The 20,758-nt window shown below is 40.0% G+C and overlaps 1 protein-coding gene across 1 annotated transcript in view; it reads right to left on the minus strand.

Moving 5' to 3' along the window:
• The window catches only part of LOC123761363 (tudor domain-containing protein 5), a 79,492-nt gene that overhangs the window by 49,659 nt on the left and 9,075 nt on the right, over window positions 1-20,758 (minus strand). The window contains exons 2-3 of the mRNA XM_045747348.2: window positions 16,087-16,753; window positions 10,220-10,344 (exon numbers count right to left, since the gene is read on the minus strand). Coding sequence (XP_045603304.2) covers window positions 10,220-10,344; window positions 16,087-16,753 — 792 coding nt within the window. The remainder of the gene's footprint in view (window positions 1-10,219; window positions 10,345-16,086; window positions 16,754-20,758) is intronic.

Consider the following 20,758-nt stretch of genomic DNA (forward strand, 5'->3'; position numbering starts at 1 on the left):
GCAGGCCCCGGGGCCGAGCCGTCCCCCAAAGCCCCAGCCTCACAAGAAAAAGCTGGGGCAACCGGAAAATTACTAAGGAAGGGAGCCCACTGGCAGACTCATACAACACGACTGGAGGAACAGGCTCGAATGCCTCCGCCGCCACTCCGGAAGGGAAAACTCCCGAGACCGCCCGAGTCTCAAGACCATCGAATCCCCGCCCTGACCCCGAACCCACAGATGGAAAGGATCCGGATGCAGAGAGGAAAGGGGGGGGGAGACCACACGAAATCACAACAGGGGAAAGACAAGGGGGGGCGTGGAAGGAAACAAAACCGAAGCAAACAACACCCCCAAGCCCCTTCACAACAACCAAACCGGGGCAGCCTCGGGGCTTCTGGGGAGCAAACAACCTAGCGCGTTGCAACCACCTGAACCCAATGTGCAATGCCCGTGCTCCCTGCACCCACATAGTCAGCATAAGACCGAGTAACCGAGTCACAAACAAGCAACGAAACTCTCAGGACTCCAGGTCAACCCCACAGGCAGCAGACGGAGGCAAAAACAATGAGTCACCCTGAGACAAGGGGACAGAGCGACCCTCGAACTTGCACAAAACGAGGGGGATGGGGGACTCGGGTTACATCCATCGAACCCACGCACCCCCATGGTGATTCCCAGGGTCCTGAGATGGAACTCACGCTCAGGGAAGCCCAGGCAGGTTACTGCTAACCAACGCCCAAGTCTACCAAACTACCTTCCAAGTGTACAGTACACGTACACAATTGAGAGTGTACAGTACACTCATGGGGACCAAGCAGGAGGAACCACTGGAAACAGAAGAGTACTCAATACACGGGGCAAGAACCAAGGCAGACCACCCACCCCCCACCAGGAAGGCAAACAAACAGAAAAAGAAAACCCGCAAGAGGACAGCGTACCCAGGTGGAACAGAGCTGGCCGCTATGATTGGTGAAAAAAGTTGCGCAGTACCCTGTGCCCTTACCAGTGCAAACTGCCCTTACCCTATGGCAAACAAGGGAGACAGAACACCCAAGCACACAAAGGGCGGCCGAAAACCAAGCAGTAAATGGCCTAGCAGAGGCAGAACCCAAGGAACTTGTGGAAGATAGCCCCAAGCCCCAAGGGCAGTACTTACTGGGCACCTAGCGAAGGAAACCCTAGGCGCATGCAGCCCGAGTACTGAAGAATCCCTCCCGACTCACGCACTACTCAGAAGACAGTCACCACACACAAGGTACAGTGCTAAAACAACCACTGGAGCCAGATCATATGACCGTTGCCTATAGCATCAGCCTCAGAACTGAGAAGTGGATTGCCGGCGTGGGGGTCTGGGGCTCCACTTTACCCCTACCAGGGAGGGGGGGGGGGAGCTGCGCAGACAGCGACGCGGCAACGTGTGATGTCATACTCGTTTGCCCGTTTCTGTTTGGGAAGTTCTATCCACTAGTTCGGTTTTTTGTCGCAATTTTCACCAGAATAAGGGTTTGTTTTGGGACTCTTACCTTTTTGGGTGTCTAACTGGGTTGATGGCAGACATAGAATACTTCCAACCACACGTGGGTTTCTATAGGCCATTGCTCCTCGTGCCTCTTGTGTAGGGGGGCTGGGTTTTGGCTCGTGGTCCTCGGTAGGCCCACAGAACTCGATACATATGACTGATGCCAAAGTCTCACATTAGCATATCAGCCTGGAAAGCTCCAGGGCTCTCCCCCAGAAAAGTTTCTAAAACTGTTGGCATTCTTTCTAAGATCAGATATTATGTACCTCACCTTGCCCTGGTGACGCTCTATTACTCTCATCTATCCTTACCTCAATTATGGTATTTGTGCTTGGGGTTCTACTACACAAAATCATTTATGTCTTCTAATTACTCAACACAAAGCTGCTATTAGAACAATATCTAACTCTGGCCCCAGACAACACTTGGTCCCCTTACTCAATTCTTTGAATATGTTAGATATTAAGTCACTGCACATCCTCTCATGTGTACTCTATATATTTAAAATTCTGAACTACAATGTCAATCCTGACCTTAAAAGTTTCCAAGAAGGTTGTAACAGAACCCATGGACACCACACCAGAAACAAATACCTATTTGATATTCCAAGAGTGCGACTTAACCAAACTAGAAATGCTCTACAACTCAAGGGACCCAGAATGTGGAATTACCTCCCTAATCATGTCAAAGGCTGTACCTCTCTCAACCAGTTTCAGAGTAGAACTAAGTACTACCTAATTAACTCCATGTAACCTACCTTACCCCCTAAATGTCAACCCATGTCTTGCTATTCTAAACAATATGCTGTTTGTTGACCAACTTGTACAATTGCTGCTTTTTGCAAACCAGTTCCTCCCTTTTTTTTTTCTTTTTTTAGTCCTTTTTTTTCAACACAATTTATGCTTTACTCCCAATTACTATTAAGTTTTAGTTTAAGTGTTTTTCCTTCACACCTTGCCCGAAACGCTATGCATATTAGTGGCTTTAGGTATTGTATGAACTAGCTCTATCTATAATCCAACAGTATGTTTGTAATTACCTAAGTGTAATTACCTAAGTGTAGTTACAGGATGAGAGCTACGCTCGTGGTGTCCCGTCTTCCCAGCACTCTTTGTCATATAATGCTTTGAAACTACTGACGGTCTTGGCCTCCACCACCTTCTCACTTAACTTGTTCCAACCGTCTACCACTCTATTTGCGAAGGTGAATTTTCTTATATTTCTTCGGCATCTGTGTTTAGCTAGTTTAAATCTATGACCTCTTGTTCTTGAAATTCCAGGTCTCAGGAAGTCTTCCCTGTCGATTTTATCAATTCCTGTAACTATTTTGTATGTAGTGATCATATCACCTCTTTTTCTTCTGTCTTCTAGTTTTGGCATATTTAATGCTTCTAACCTCTCCTCGTAGCTCTTGCCCTTCAGTTCTGGGAGCCACTTAGTAGCATGTCTTTGCACCTTTTCCAGTTTGTTGATGTGCTTCTTAAGATATGGGCACCACACAACAGCTGCATATTCTAGCTTTGGCCTAACAAAAGTCATGAACAATTTCTTTAGTATATCGCCATCCATGTATTTAAATGCAATTCTGAAGTTAGAAAGCATAGCATAGGCTCCTTGCACAATATTCTTTATGTGGTCCTCAGGTGATAGTTTTCTATCTAGAACCACTCCTAGATCTCTTTCTTTATCAGAATTCTTTAAAGATTTCTCACATAATATATAGGTTGTGTGGGGTCTATGTTCTCCTATTCCACATTCCATAACATGACATTTATTAACATTAAATTCCATTTGCCAAGTGGTGCTCCATATACTTATTTTGTCCAGGTCATCTTGAAGGGCATGACAGTCATCTAAATTTCTTATCCTTCCTATTATCTTAGCATCATCAGCAAACATGTTCATATAATTCTGTATACCAACTGGTAGATCATTTATGTACACAATAAACATCACTGGTGCAAGAACTGAACCCTGTGGTACTCCACTTGTGACATTTCTCCATTCTGATACATTGCCTCTGATTACTGCCCTCATTTTTCTATCAGTCAGAAAATTTTTCATCCATGATAGAAGCTTACCTGTCACCCCTCCAATATTTTCCAGTTTCCAGAACAACCTCTTATGTGGAACTCTGTCGAAAGCCTTTTTTAGGTCCAGATAGATGCAGTCAACCCAACCATCTCTTTCCTGTAATATCTCTGTGGCTCGATCATAGAAACTGAGTAAATTCGATACACAGGATCTTCCAGATCGAAAACCATACTGTCTGTCTGATATTATATCATTTCTCTCTAGGTGTTCTACCCATTTAGTTTTGATTAGTTTTTCCAATACTTTCACTATTACACTTGTCAATGATACAGGTCTATAATTGAGGGGGTCTTCCCTGCTGCCACTTTTGTAGATTGGAACTATGTTAGCCTGTTTCCACCCGTCTGCTACGATTCCTGTACACAGGGATGCCTGAAAGATCAGGTGAAGTGGAATGCTGAGCTCAGATGCACATTCTCTCAGAACCCATGGTGAAACGCCATCTGGGCCAGCTGCTTTGTTCTTACCGAGCTCCTTGAGCATTTTTTCCACTTCGTCTCTAGACACCTCTATGTGTTCTATGTTGTTCTCTGGAATTCTTATTGTATCTGGTTCCCTAAAGATTTCATTTTGTACAAACACACTTTGGAACTTTTCATTTAGTGTTTCACACATTTCCTTTTCATCTTCCGTGAATCTATTTCCCATTTTCAACCTCTGAATATTATCCTTTACCTGCAATTTGTTGTTTATGAATTTATAGAATAGACCTGGTTCTGTTTTACATTTGTCCGCAATCCCCTTTTCAAAATTTCTTTCTGCCTCTCTCCTCACTGCCGTGTAGTTGTTTCTCGCATCTTTGTATCGCTGGTATGTTTGGGGGTTCGGCCTCTTCCTGTATTGATTCCATTTTTGTGTCTTTCGGTCTCTAGCCCTCTCGCAATTTCTATTGAACCAATCCTGTTTCCTAGTTCTGCATCTCTGTTTTGGTATAAATTTTTTTGTGCCTTTATCATATATTTCACAAAACTTGCCATACATCTCATTCACTTCCTTGCCTAGCATCAAGTCTGTCCAATTATACTCACTAAAAAAATTTCTAAGGTCACCATAATGTCCTCTCCTGAAGTCTGGTTTTTCAACTGCTTCAACCTCCTTATTTTCTTCCAGCTTATAACGCATTGCATACTTTATTCCCAAAAAGACATGGTCACTTTTACCCAAGGGAGGAAGGTACTGAATGTCAAATATCTCTTCCTCCTTCCTGGTAAATATCAAATCTAGCATGGAGGGAACGTCCCCTTCCCTCATCCTCGTAGCTTGTTTAACATGTTGATACAAGAATGTTTCCAGGATGAGGTCTACAAATTTACAGGTCCAAAAATCTTCTGTTTTAGCTTCATATGCTTCCCAGTCTATGGATTTCAAGTTGAAGTCACCGACTATCAACAGTCGTGATCTATCGTTATCCGCTCTCGCTATAATCTCTCTCATTATTGTTATAAGACCTTCACGTTTACTATCTAGCTCCTCCTTTGACCATGTGCTGCTTGGCGGTGGACTATATGCATTTATCATCATTAGTTTATCATCCTCATAGCAGATCTCTAGTGCTATTATGTCAACTTCTTGTGGATTGGCAGTCATTATTTCCTTCACCTTTAGGTGTTCTTTTACCAGCACAGCAACGCCACCGCCTTTCCTAATTTTTCTGTCCCGTCTCCAAATTGAGTAGCCCCTTGGGAATATGACCTCATTTAAAATTACATCTTCAAGTTTTGTCTCCGTGAGTGCAACAATGTCTGGTGTCTGCAGCTGTATTACATCACTTAACTCCAGTATTTTCGATCTCACTCCATCTATGTTGGTGTATGCAATCTTCAGGAACTTGTTCCCCCTCTCCTTATTCTTCACTCCCCCTCTCTCTATTGATTTTGTTGGTTTGCCTTTATGTACCACTTTACTGGTTTGCCTACCCCTATCACTTTATAGAAAAAAGAATTTATTTCTTCTTCATTCCTGCTCTCATTTAAATGTTTTGCCTCGGCGAGGTTCAGTTTCAGCTTCTCTCTATCTTCTTTTGAAAGATCTCGTCTTAACGACCACCCTTTCCCATCCTCATCCCTTTGCAATTTTCTAGCATTCCTTAGTACTTCTTCCATCTGTTTGGCACCGTTTAGGGTGATCCTCAAAGGTCGATCTTTCCCTTTTACGTACCTGCCTATTCTCCTGTAGTCGCACACATTCTCTCTGTTTGTAAGACCTTCCACGAGGCCAACAATTTTATCTACTACTTTAGCTTCTTCTACAGCTCTTTCTGACCTAGATGTTATCGCCTTTTCTTTGCAGCCAAAAATGATCAGGGACTTACTCCGATCAACTGTAACTCTGCATCTATGTATGTACTTTTCCTGATTATCATCATCATCATTATACAACACTTGTCGTAAAAAAAAAAATCTCAAAAACGGTCGACATACTTTCTAAAATCAAATACAGTATTATGTTCCCTGCTCTGCTCTCCTCTCATTATACTATGCACTAATCTATCCCTATCTAACATAGGGTATCGGTACATGGGGTTCAACCACTGCAAATTACCTCAACCCCATCATCACTCGGCAAAATATCAGAACTGTAACAAATTCTGTCTTCAAACAACACACAGCACCTCCAAGTCCCTTGACATGCTAAACACACACTCGCTCCACACATTCTCATGTGCTATCTACACGTACAAAACCTTGTTCCTAAATGCTAATCTTGAGCTGAAACTTTTCCTTGTTAGATGTAATAGAACCCATGAGCACCACACCAGAAATAAATCTCTGATATCCCTAGAATCAGACTAAATCTGTGTAAACACTCCATGCAAATAAAAGGGCCCAGTCTTTGGAACTCGCTCCCTGATGAATTAAAAAAATGTTCAACCATGCCCTGTTCAAACGTAAAACCAAACTGTACCTAATTTCATCCCTCATAGTTTCCTACCTTGTGCTTCAAATTCTCACATTCTTGTACTACCCACTTCCCCATTATTAGTACTTAAGACATGTATCCTTACCAGTGTAATCACCGCTGTCAACTTATGTTGTAGTTATTTGTTGATATAAAAACCTTGCTACAATGTACCCTTTCATCTTACCTGGTATGTTAGATTAAGGACTTGCCCAAAACACTATGCATGTTAAGTGGTTTTAGTACGAATATAAAAATACCAATCTTATGAACAAATCCACAAGGGCCGTGACGAGGATTCGAACCTGCGTCCGGGAGCATCCCAGACACTGCCTTAATCGACTGAGCTACGACAGGGTTAAAAAGAGTTGAAACCAAAGTTCTACTGAACTTATTGGATCCCGTAGCCTCTCCGAGGCACAAACCAGGATTTCACACAACTCTCCCTTGCACCCAAGCTATGTCAATAGGCCGTTCTCCCTCTTCCTCCCTTGTGGATTTGTTCATTTGATGCATCACGTTAGTGTGATCTCTGTGTGTAAAACCAATCTTATGTAATCTCACCAACCCTTTGTACCTTCCTGCAAATTATTAGTATTATTAATGATAAAGGATTTAATTCTTCACTCTCAGAAAATTTTAGATTCACATCACTTATTTTACCTCTGCAGCTCTCTCTCGGATATGGAGAGCAAATAACAGCTGTAAATTCAAATTTGGGTCTCATATCAACAACTGTTTTCTTAAGCATTTCACCAACTATATATACCTGAAAGCTGAGTACATGTATGTACTATGCAAGTATAGCATAGGACCCTAGGACAATGCTTTTGAGGAGATCCTCTGATGACTGTTTATGTTCAGTATAATTCCTAACTCTCTCTTCTTCACCAAATTCTAGAAAAGTTTCACATAATTAATACATTGAACATGGCCTGGTCTCACTTATACCATTATATGACATTTGACTACATTAAATTCTATTTTGTCAAGATCAGTTCGGAGGATGTGGCAATCCAATAGGTGCTTTATTCCATCCCAGAATCTAAGCAACATCTAAAAATGTGTTGCTATACCTAACCCTGTAGAAGCCCACTGACAAATACAATGAACATTATGGATACTATAACAGCCCTGTTGGACCCTGCTTGTGACATCCTGAGTCCGGTCCTTTAATTACTGCTCTCATCTTTCTCTTGGAAGATTATTAAACTCTATCTTTGAACAAAATTCTCTTATGAGGGATATTAAATGCTTTTCCTAGGTCAAGATGGATAGAATCTGTTCAGTTATCTCCATCTCCTAAAATAAATTCGATATACAGTACATGATTTTCAAGTCTTGAAACTGGACTACTATTTTTATTATTATTATTATTTATATATACAAGAGTTCTTACATTCTTGTACAGCCACTAGCACACAGCATTTCAGGCAAGTGCTTAATCCTAATTTTCTCACACACACACACAATTCCCAGGAAGCAGCCTGTAGCAGCTGTCTAACTCCCAGGTACCTATTTACTGCTAGGTCAACAGTGGCATCGAGGGTGAAAGAAACTCTGCCCATTTGTTTTCCACCTCCGCCGGGGATTGAACCCAGACGCTTAGTACTACGAACCCCGAGTGCTGTACACTCGGCCATCAGGCCCCCATATACCTGTTTATAGCATCGCTTCTTTAGAGGCATGTGCCTACAAACACATTCCTCTAAAGAACCAGTTGACTGATGGTTGAGAGGCAGGAACAAAGAGCCAATGCTCAGCCTCCACAAGCAAAACTAGGTGAATACAACTAGGCGAGGACAAAGATGACTGAAAACAAATGAAATAGTGCGCTCAGCTCAGATGCACATTTTCTCAGAACCAAAGATGAAACTCACATCTGTGCCATCTGCCTTGTTTCTACCTAACACCTTGAGCATTTTTTCCCCACTTCATCTTCAGACACCTGTATGAACTTGTGTCATTCTTTTTAATTCATATTGTGTGTGGTTCTCAGAAAACTTCACTTGCACAAACACAGGGGCACTGTTCATTCAGTGTTTTACATATTTCCTTTTCATTCTCCATGAATCTGTTCCCCACTTTCAACATCTGGATTTTATCCTTTGCCTGCAATTTGTTTTTAATGAATTCATGGAATAGGCTTGGTTCCGTTTTGCATCTGTCTGTTATCCCTTTCTCAAAACTTCTTTCTACCTCTCTTCTCACTGCTGAGTAGTTAGTTGTTACTTGCTTGTTTGTATTGCTGGTATGTTTGAGTGTCTAGCCTCCTTGTACATTGATTCCATTTTTTTTTCTCTGGGCCCCTCTCAATTTATGTTGAACCAATCCTGCTTCCAAGTTCTGCATCTCTGTACTGGTATAAATTTTGTTGTACTTTTATCACCTCCCTCTCTCTCAACTTGGCATGTATATACTGTATTTCTGTACCAAGCAATAAATCTTCCCAAATCAACTTGCAAAGTTCTTCATATTACTCTTTCTTAAAATCAAGCTTTTCCAAAATTTCCCTTTCCCCAGTCTCTTCTAGATTATAACTCATTGCATATTTGATTTCCAAAAGGAAATGGTCTTACCCAATGGAGGAAGATACTGAATGCCAATTATCTCTTCTTTCCTGATAAATATCAAATCCAGCAACGATGGAGCATCCCTTTCTCATAGCCTGTTTTACATGCTGATACATGAAAGACTGCAGGATGAGGTTCATGAATCAGCCAGCTGAAAAATCCTCCATTCTTTACGTCACAGATTTCCCAGTCTATCAATTTCAAATTGAAGTCATCAAGCATCAACAATCTTGATTTATCTTTATCTGGTCCGACAGTATGTGCACCTGCAAGTGTCAGTATGTGCATGTGCCAGAAGTGCCGGTATGTGCATGAGCCTGCAAGTGTCGGCATGTGTACCTAAGTGTAGGTAAAGGATGAAAGCTATGCTCGAAGTGTCCTGTCTTCTCACCACTCTATGGTACATAATGCTTTGAAACTATTGACAGTTTTGGCCTCCACCACCACCACCTCACTTAACTTGTTCCAACTGTCTACCACTCTGTGAAAGTGAATTTTCTTTTATTTCTTCAGCAGCTTTCTGTAACTAGTTTAAATCTATGACCTCTTGTTCTTGAAGTTCCAGATCTCAGGAGTTCTTCCCTATAATTTTTGTAGATTCCCATTATTTTGTATATAGTGATCAAATCATCTCTTTCTTTTATCTTCTAGTTTTAGCATATTTAATGCCTCTTAACCTCTCCTCGTAGCTCTTGTCTTTCAGTTCTGGGAGCCATTTAGTTGCATGCCTATGAACTTTTTCCAACAATTTGTTGATTTTCTTAAGATATGGGCACCATATAACCACTGCATATGCCAGCTTTGGTTTCACAAAGGTCAGGAACAATTTCCTTAGTATTTCACCATCCATGTATTTAAAAGCAATCCTGAAATAGTAAAGTGTAGCATAAGCTCCTCGTACAATGTTCTTTATGTAATCCTCGGGTAATAGTTTTCTATCTAGAACCACCCTTTTTTTTATCAGAATTTTTTAAACATTTTCACATCATTTTTAGGGTGTGTGTGGTGTATTTTCTCCAATTCTACCTTCCTTCACATGTGTGTGTGCACCTGCAAGTTAGTCATCATCATTCATATTTTAAATGGAAAACATCATCAATATATGCATGAACAAATTACAATATGGGAATGTAATAACAATGAATCAAATCACCTCATATTCTGCAGTAAGATTGTCAAGGCATATGCCACCTCCATGTTCTTTCAAAATAGTCTGGAAGATCGTTCTAACAGAGTCTGCGTGACGTTGGGAAGACCACATGTTCTCACTGCTTCCACCTGCATAACAGTAGGAGAAAGGATATTGAAAAGGACTACACATACCTTGCATTATTAGTCAATATTGTAACTTATGAAACACACGTTCTAAATAACATACTCTAGTGGCAAGTCATCTGTTGCGCCTTCCAATGCAACATCAAAAAATTATTTTAACAATAAAAACAGTTAGCTATAAACCCAGCAGATACACAATAAACTTTTTATTATTCAATTAACCTTAATGTGAGAACTGATGAATACAAAATTAAAGGAAGAGTAATGAGACACCTGTATACTGTAAAGTATTTTCATTCCAAATTTGCCCCAAGCCTTTTGAAAGAATTTCTATTATTCACAGTTTAATAAGTCTTCTAATTAACTGCACAAACAAACTTAATTACCCTGTATCTAAAAAAGGCTTTTGAATATACTGGAAGGGTGACAGGGAGACTTCTGACATAGATTAAACATTTTGACAGAAAAATGAGGGCAGTAGTCAAGAGGCAATATATCAGACTGGAGAAATGTTACTAGTTGTGTACCACACAATTCACTTCCAGCAATAGTAATGTCACTGTCTATATGAATGATCTACCAGAAGGGACACAGAATTATATGAAAATATTTGCTGATGATGCCAAGCTACTAGGGAAGATTGTAAAATTAGACAATTTTCATGCCCACCACTCATTAAAAGTTGCACAACAGGTGGGTGCAACAGTCAAAAAAAGCTCCAAACTGAAAAATGAGAGCTATGAGGAAAGGTTAAAGGTAATAAGTAAATAATTATCAAAAAGAAGGCACCAAACCGGGAAGGTTATGTAAGGTATTAAATATATCTAAGTTAGAAGATAAAAGAAATTGTGGTGATAGGATCACTACATACAAAACAGTAACAAGAACCTACAAAATTAACAAAGAAGAATTGTTGAAACATGCATCTTTACGAACAAGAGGTCATAGACTCAAGCTAAGGAAAAGGCTGCCGAAAAAAAAAATTACAAAGTTCCCTTTGCAAATGGAGTGGTAGAAGCTTGAAACAAGCGAGGTAGTGGCAGATGCCAAAACAGTCATTAGTTTCAAAGCATCACATGACAGTACTGGAAAGAAAGGGCATTATGGGTATAGCTCATGATGTCCTGTCCAAGGAATGCACATCAGAACATGGTGTGTCAAAAAAAAAAAAAAAAAAAAAAAAAGTGTGCGCTAAATGGGAATCAATCTGATTGGAGAAATATGGTAAGTGGGGTACCTCAGGGATCCATTTTGGGGCCAACCATTTTTGTCATACATCAGTGACATAGATGAGATTACAAACCACATCAACAAATTTGCAGATGACACAAAGACTTATGGTAAAGTGGGAAATAATAATGATGTAGAAGCCTTACAAAGAGATTTACATGAACTATATGAATGGTCAGATGACTGGTAAATGCTTTTTAACCCTTAAACTGCAAAAACGTCATATGATGTGTGACAATGAGCTCAGTTTTTTAAATTTTCTGAAACTCTTTCAAGTGTTTTGTCCATAATCTACTAGGCAAATGCTCCAACTTTGTCTAAATGATACCAGTGTAACTTGAAAAACAAGAAAATAAAAAATATTTATAAAATTGAATATTGAAAACTTCAGATTTTGAAATCAGCTGCAAAAATATATAATATCACCACTGTTCATTTGGTGTCATTAAGCTCTCAGAATACAAATGATCTTCATTTTCATATGTTTAGAATATAGGTTTTGAGTATAGTTTACTGGAAAAAAAATTTGTCAATATGGCATTTGAAATATGTGCAAATTTAGACGACAAAAAATTAAAACCAAACGTTTAAAGTTTATGAAAAATCAATTCTATAGGGATTGTAGAACAGACAGCAGTGCACACTATATGTAAAAATGATGAGAATATGTCAGAAATTAGATTTTTGAATACTGAAGTTGAAATTCTAGTTATAGATATAATTGAAGTTGAAGTTATCGACAATGAATAAGGCAGTTCTAATTCATGAATTTACTTATATGCTATAATAAACATTGTTTGGCATTCGTTTTCAAATATGTGAAAGTTGTAGGTCACTATGTGTTCAAAAGAAGTCAAGAAAAAATACCCCCCCCCCCCCCACCACCAAAAACAAAATACTGTATAGGGATAATTTCCTGCCCCGAAACGCTTTGCGTAATAGTGGCTATAGGAATTGTATGTACTAGCTCTTTCATAAATTCATCAATATTTGTATCACCCCTTGTATGTATGTACTTTACCTGAATAAACATTTGAATTTTTAATTTTTTTTAATTTTTGATAATTATAATAATTATAATGATTTAGGGGATATATTTAGGGTATACTTTATATAAGTAAAAAAGACCTAATCTGGTCCCTAATCATCAAAACAACCTAAAGAAACAAGGAAAATAGTTTGAAATCTGTGAAAAAATCAGCCAAAAAAAATTCAAGGTCCCAAGTTCTGAGAGTTGTGACTGATTTATTTGTTGACCAATTTAATTCTATCTTCACATAGTTAGGTACGGGCATGCATTCTCCAGGATGTATAGATTACAACAAATTCAAATAATAAACAAGAGGAAAAAAAAAAAACTAAATTCCTAACAAAATAAATCCCCCTAAAAAAATATTTTTTGGACATTGTTGAAAGTAATGGATAATAACATTGGGCAATGTATCTATATGATATATAACAAAATAGAGCATAATAGCATACTTACTCCTCATTATTTGTTATTATGTATTACTCACGAATGCTATAAAGGCACCAGCTGTATATCCACTTTGTGGATACTTCTTACTACTATTCTTCTTTGTGCATCAGACAGGTGTTTGCATCTCTTTTATTATTGCATTATCCATCAGTTCCAGTTAATAGGAGCTGTTCTCCTTATCAACAAAGTTTTTTTTTAAATATTCATCTAAAATCAATTTCTGAAAATATTTTGATGAAAGTTTCATGACGCTGAAGCCAATAAGTTGGAGATTTGTTTAACATTTTTAAGTAATTTGACATAATTTGAATATTTTTCGAGTTATATCCTCTTATGCTGAGAAATTTAAGGGTTAATATTAACAAAAGCAAGACCCTGTATGTGGGGCATAACAACCCACGCCATCACTACCAAATTAATAACATTACATTACAGCAGATTGATGAAGAAAAGGACCTTGGAGTCTTTTTCACCACTCCACCACTCAATGATAGTTGCACAGCAGGTAGGCACAGCAGTCAAAAAAGATTACAAAACACTTTGAATAATCAAGCGTACCTTTGACTTTAACACTTTCGCTCACCCCGCGCGCCACCCCTCGACAGGGCGATATGGGCCCCAGCGTGTCATGGAAGCGCGCGTTAATTCCGAAAAGTGTATACTCTCTTCAACTTTGTCACCTCAATTCTCCCTCTACGAGATAAAATTTGGTATCATTGTGTTCGCAATAAAATTCTCTACAGCACTAAATGCATATAAACTCCAAAAGCCCGGCTAATTACCCGCAGCAAACAGAGAAAGTGCGAACGAGTTACCCGGGAGCGCGCAAACGGGATAAAATGTTTTCACTATTTTCACTCTGGTCACCTCAATTTTTGTCCTAGGTCTTTCATTTTGGTCTCAATGGGTTCGTAATAAAATTCTCTAGAGGAACATTAGCATATAAAAAAAAAAACCTGGTCACGCTCCAACCGCCGACGAGTTGAAGACGGGCCACGCGTTAGCCGTGAGTGAGTGCTCAGAGGCCTTCTTGCTACACTCCAAATTCCCACCCTTTGAAAGCCTTTCTTTCGCAATTTTCTTCCTGGAAGGGCCTTGTTCATGATTACTATCCATCGTGGAGTAAGCGTAGATAGTTTCTAAAGCCGCAGTAAGAAATATAGCCACGGGAAATAGCCGAAATGTTCACACGTTTGAGATGCGAGGGGAGGCGACATTGGTCACAACAGTGGAGCAAAGACAATGGGCCCACGGGGTGTGCCAAGCCGCCTGAGGGCCACGAGGCTCAACAAAGAAAATGGGAAGACATCGGCGCACATTTTAAAACCAGTCCCCAAAAAATCAGATAAAAACCTGATTTTTGGCGAATTTTTAAAGTGGATGACGCAATGCTGCGTCATCCCCGGCATTACCGCCAGTAAACGGATGACGCAATGCTGCGTCATCCCCGGCATTACCGCCAGTAAACGGATGACGCAATGCTGCGTCATCCCCGAGCGAAAGTGTTAAGGAAAAGAAGGTAGTGATTCAATTGTACAAATCTCTGGTGCACCCCCCCCCCCCCCCATTTGGATTACTGCATCCAAGTATAGAGACCTCATCTTCAGAAGGACATAACTGCTGTGGAGAAAGTGCAACACAGAGCAGCAAAAATCATTCCAGAGCCAAGTCAACTCTCATACCAGGAACAGCTGAGGGCCACAGAGCTAACAACACTGCAAACCAGGCATGACAAGGCAGATCTCATTGAAAAGTTTTAAAATACTGAACAATTTTTTTTACAAGAGTTCTTACATTTTTGTACATACAGCGTTTCAGGCAAGTCCTTAATCCTATGTTCCCTGGAATACGACCCTGCAAAAAATCATTTAACAACCAGGTACCCATTTTACCGTTGAGTTAAACAGAGGCACCCAGTAAATCCAGTAAATCCCAGGTACAGGATTTGCACCCAGTAAATCCTACCCAGCCAGGATATGAACCCAGGACAAAGCGCTCGCGAAACTTCAGGCGAGCATCTTAACCACTACACCACGGAGACTAAGGATTTACAGTTTGTAAATACAGTTTTAAGGAGTTACAGTTTACAGTGTAATTTGGAGGATGTTCATCCAATAAATTTCTTCAAAAGGTCATATTAACACAAACAAGGAGCAATGGTTTCAAGCTCAACAAGCCACAACATAGAAATGAGAACAGGAGATGCTTTTTCACCCACAGAGTTATAAACCCATGGAACTGCCTACCCAACGAAGCTGTAAATGCCAAAACTCTGTTAATATTTAAAGTGGAGCTGGAAAAGATCTAGGTAAATGGGGGGTGCGGGGATGTTCAACAAGCTGCCAGCTTCCTGTCCTCATCGAGGCCACTAGGTGTTAATGGCTCTCAGGTAAACTCAGGATGAGCTTTGAAGTGCCCTTTGGAGCATGTGATCTGTGTGAACATGCATTTAATACTGGCATGTGGTGGAAGCAGGATTAGCTGGTTCTGGAAAAGGAAAATTGTAAAATAAATAAATAAATAAATAAATAAAAGAATTAACACCTGGTTTACCCAAGGTTGAAATATGCAAAATGCATAAGCATAATTGCATGGAGAAATTACTGACAAGGGTCTCAGAGGACATGGAATGAATACAATACCTCAGAGTGAGAAGAGAATCAGAGAATTTGAGAATGATACAGGAATTACTATGATGTGGCTTTACAGCCACATCATAAGGAAAACATAAGTTGAGGAACAATTTATGAAACTAATAATAGGGCAGGATATATTTCCAGAAAATGACATTAATGTGCGAGAAAAATTTGACTGGACAGTCAACGAAGTCTTCACAATGGAGTAAGAGAAAGTGCCCCAGTCAAGAGGGATGATGTCAAACCAAGTAGCACTGGCGAACTTTGAGATTACTGCAAATAAGTACAGTACATATAGCACTTTTTTAATCTTTTATCAATGTCAATATAATCTCTCCTCTATCCAGTGACCAGTGACTTTACTCAGTGTACTGCTAAATTGTCAAAATTCCATCCTACCTGTTTTAGGCAACAGCAGCACCTGGCCCTCATGTCCACTGCACTTCATGGTGACCGTATTTGGTATGGCTTTCAATAACTCGATAATATCACAATAACCATAATCAGATGGAATTAAGTTTTTACCAAAATTTTTTTTGTAAAAGAAACTGATTTTCTCAAGATTAATCCCTTTTGGGTTATGATTCAGTAATTTTTTTATATTATTTTCAACTTCAGATGGCAACTGGGAGCAATCACGTCTTAAAGCCTTCTCATTTTCAGCATTTTTTTTATCTGCACAATTTTCTTCTAAAGCTCTCTGATCTTGTGTTAAAGGTTTATCATTCTCAGCAGTATGTCTCTGTCCTTTCAACTCTTTATTCTCATTTCTAATACAGGATCCATTACCATCAGCACTCTTTGTACCACGAGGCATAACAGTGTTACTTGCATCTCCACGCTTTTCAGCATGTCCACTATACTGTTGACTACCTGTAGTTTCACACTTGGGACCATCCTTTTCTTGAGGAGATGGATTTGTTGGTTTAAGCAAGCTAGATGGTATACAAGGCTTACACGGCTGCTTCACAATTCCACGCATGATCAATGTTAGACTATTCTTTTTCCTCTTTCTGGTCCTTTTACCCATCAAATATTTATTTATCTTATAAACTCTCAGATGAATCTGAAAATAAAGGAGCAGCATTAGTCCATATTATAATATACAAGCTACAATGAACTAAAGCCCATACCAACTGATGACAATCACACACCCTAAACATAGAAAAAACCTTATAATTTTTGTATCTGAATTTACCCAAGGACCACTATTACAGTGGAACCTTGGTTTTGGAATGCCCTTTTTTTCAAATTTTTCGGTTCACGACCTCAATTTCTTAAAAAAAATTGACTACAGTCAGTATATTCAGAGTTTGCCTCGGTGCTCGAGTTTGTTGATATGGGCCGACCGAGCACATGACGCACTTCAGTTTACCAGTGTCTCCCCCACCTAGTGACGATCGCACTTTAATTCTTTGTGAAGCATTTCATTGTTTTTGTGCTTTTTGGGTTCCTGAACATAAGAGTTCTTATATATCACACCATGGGTTCCAAGAAAGTCAGTGGTAAAGTTCAACCTAAGAAAATAGTTGTGAGGATGAGGATAGAGGAAAAACAAGAGATCATTCATTGTGAGAATGTTGTCTCATTACAGACAAGTGTTAAAACATAGGGAAAAACAATTGTCTATAGACAGATTCTTAGTAAGACAAGCAAGCTTTGAGCCACAACCAGGTCCTAGTGATATGCCTGCAAAACATAAGAGAGAATACCCAAGAAATGTCATGACTGCTGTTATAATGGAAGGGGACTCTCCAAACACTAACACCTCTCCTCCTCCCCCCTTCCTCACTGTCTTCCATACACCAACACGTCCTCAATAAAGGTAAGATATACTTGTATATACTGTAATACAAAATATAAGTAGTAGTATGTATAAAATGTATTTTTAAGTTAATATTTTTGGTGGTGTGGAACGGATTAATTCAATTTACATTATTGCTTGTGAGAAAATTAGTTTCGGGTTTATCTCTGGGAATAGATTAAAAATTAGAAAACGAAGGTACCACTGTTCTAGTGGCCTTGATGAGGACAGGAAGCCAGCAATTTGTCAAAGATCCCCTATTTGCCCTGATGATCTTTTCCAGCTGAATTTTAAAACCCAGCAGAGTTTTAGCTCTGTACTGAGCTGCTAAACACCTCAAATGATATGGTGGAAGTGCTGATAATCAAAATAGAGATTCTAAATGTAGTTATTGTCCTTGTATATAAGTCACCGGAGGCAAACCCTCAGCAGTTTAAAGACCAACTAATGAAAATAGAACACTGCTTGGAAAACCTCACTAATCCAGCTCCGAACATCATCCTGCTTGGGGACTTTAACCTACGGCACCTGAAATGGAAGCACCTGGCTAATACAGTAATATCAGAAAGAATACCAGGAAGTAGCCTAAATGAACAGGCACATGCAAATGACCTGCTACGGATGTGCGACAGGTTTGCCGTAAACCAGCAAATAGTAGAACCAACTAGGAAGGAGAACACGCTGGACCTCATTTTCACTAATAATGATGAATTGATCAGGAACATAATGATTACAAATACCTGTTAACTCAGATCACAACTTAATTGAAGTTATGACAACCATGGGGAGTAGACCTTCAAAACCAGTCCAGATTCCCGGTGGAGGAGATTTCAGCAAATTCAATTTCAATAATAAACAGATAAACTGGGAGCAAATAAACCAGGACTTCACAGAAATAAACTGGGAAGAACTGCTAGAAAATGCAAACCTGAACCAGTGCCTGGAAAAAATAAGCTCAGTAGCACTAGAAATATGTTCAAACCGCATACTCCTAAGAAAAAAGAGAAAGAGATGCAGATTGGAACGGGAACGTCGTTCCCTATATAGGCGAAGAAAACGAATCGCGGAACAACTTGAGAGTCGCACCTTACCTCAAGAACGGCGAAGAAGGTTAGGTAGAGAAATAGAAACAATTGAATTCAAGCTACAAGAATCATACAAAACCCAGGAGAGGCAAAGAGAGCAAAAGGCCATCAGTGAAATAGAGAGAAATCCGAAATAATTTTTCTCCTATGCAAAATCAAGATCAAAAACCACATCTAGTATCAGGCCCCTGCGAAAGGGAGATGGAACTTTCACCGATGACAACAAAGAAATGAGCGAGCTACTGAGAAAGCAGTACGACTCTGTATTCAGTGAGCCATTAAACGCACTAAAGATTGGTAACCCAAATGAATTTTTCATGGATATGATACCAACATCAAATCATATATCAGACGTCACCCTATCCCCACTAGATTTTGAAGAAGCCATAAACAGTATGCCTATGCACTCTGCACCAGGCTCGGATTCTTGGAACTCCATATTCATCAAGAACTGTAAAAAACCACTATCGCAGGCCCTCCACATTCTGTGGAGACAAAGCCTAGATACTGGCGTTATTCCTGATATACTAAAAACAGCAGAGATAGCACCACTTTATAAAGGAGGAAATAAGGCAGAGGCAAAAAATTACAGACCGATAGCACTAACATCGCACATTATAAAAAATTTTGAAAGAGTGCTAAGAAGTAAGATCACAAAATACATGGAATCACAGCATCTCCATAACCCCGGACAACACAGTTTCAGAACAGGGCGCTCTTGCCTGTCGCAGTTGCTGGACCACTATGATATGGCATTAGATGCTATGGAAGACAAACAAAACGCTGATGTAATTTACACAGATTTCGCGAAAGCTTTTGATAAATGTGATCATGGCGTTATTGCACATAAAATGCGTTCAAAAGGAATTACCGGAAAAATAGGCAGATGGATCTACAATTTCCTGACCAACAGAACCCAATGTGTAATAGTCAACAAAATAAAATCCAGCCCATCAAGCGTGAAGAGCTCAGTCCCCCAGGGTACTGTGCTTGCTCCAGTACTTTTTCTCATCCTCATATCGGACATAGACAAGAACACAACCTATAGCACTGTATCATCCTTTGCAGATGACACTAGGATCTTCATGAGAGTAGGCAACATAGAGGACACGGCAAACCTCCAGTCAGATGTAGATCAGGTCTTTCTATGGGCTACAGAAAATAATATGGTGTTTATCGAAGATAAGTTCTAGCTCATGCGCTATGGAAAAAATGAAAATATAAAAACGGAAACCACGTACAAAACTCAGGCAAATCATGACATAGAACGAAAAGGCAATGTAAAGGATCTGGGTGTACTCATGTCGGAAGACTTTACCTTTAAAGAACACAATAAAGTAGCCGTCACAACTGCAAGAAAAATGACAGGTTGGATAACAAGAACTTTTCACACTAGAGATGCTATACCGATGATGACACTTTTCAAAACGCTTGTGCTCTCTAGAGTGGAGTACTGCTGCACAATGACAGCCCCTTTCAAAGCTGGAGAAATTGCCGACCTGGAGAGCGTGCAGAGATCCTATACTGCTAGAATTCACTCAGTAAAACACCTAAACTATTGGGACCGATTAAAGAGCCTAAATCTGTACTCCCTTGAGCGCAGGCGGGAGAGATATATAATAATTTACACATGGAAAATGTTAGAGGGGCTGGTCCCAAACCTGCACACAGAAATAACATCACATGAGACCAGAAGACATGGCAGGATGTGCAGAATACCCCCGTTGAAAAGTGGAGGTGCAACAGGTACTCTGAGAGAGAACTCTATCAACATCAGAGGCCCGAGACTGTTCAACACGCTTCCGCTACACATAAGGGGCATAACTGGCCGACCCCTCACAGTGTTCAAGAGAGAACTGGATAAGCACCTCCAAAGGATACCTGATCAACCAGGCTGTGACTCATACGTCAGGCTGCGAGCAGCCGCGTCCAACAGCCTGGTTGATCAGTCCAGCAACCAGGAGGCCTGGTCGACGACCGGGCCGCGGGGACGCTAAGCCCCGGAAGCACCTCAAGGTAACCTCAAGGTAGGTAAGGTAGCATTTATTTATTTATTTATACAGCATAAGTATACAGGAGTTCTTACATTCTTGTACAGCCACTAGTATGCATAGCGTTTCGGGCAGGTTCTTAATCCTATGTTACCTGGAATATGACCCCGCGAAAAATCGTTTAACAACCA

This window comes from Procambarus clarkii, chromosome 7, assembly GCF_040958095.1.
Source record: "Procambarus clarkii isolate CNS0578487 chromosome 7, FALCON_Pclarkii_2.0, whole genome shotgun sequence".
In the NCBI taxonomy this organism is placed as follows: Eukaryota; Metazoa; Arthropoda; class Malacostraca; order Decapoda; family Cambaridae; genus Procambarus; species Procambarus clarkii.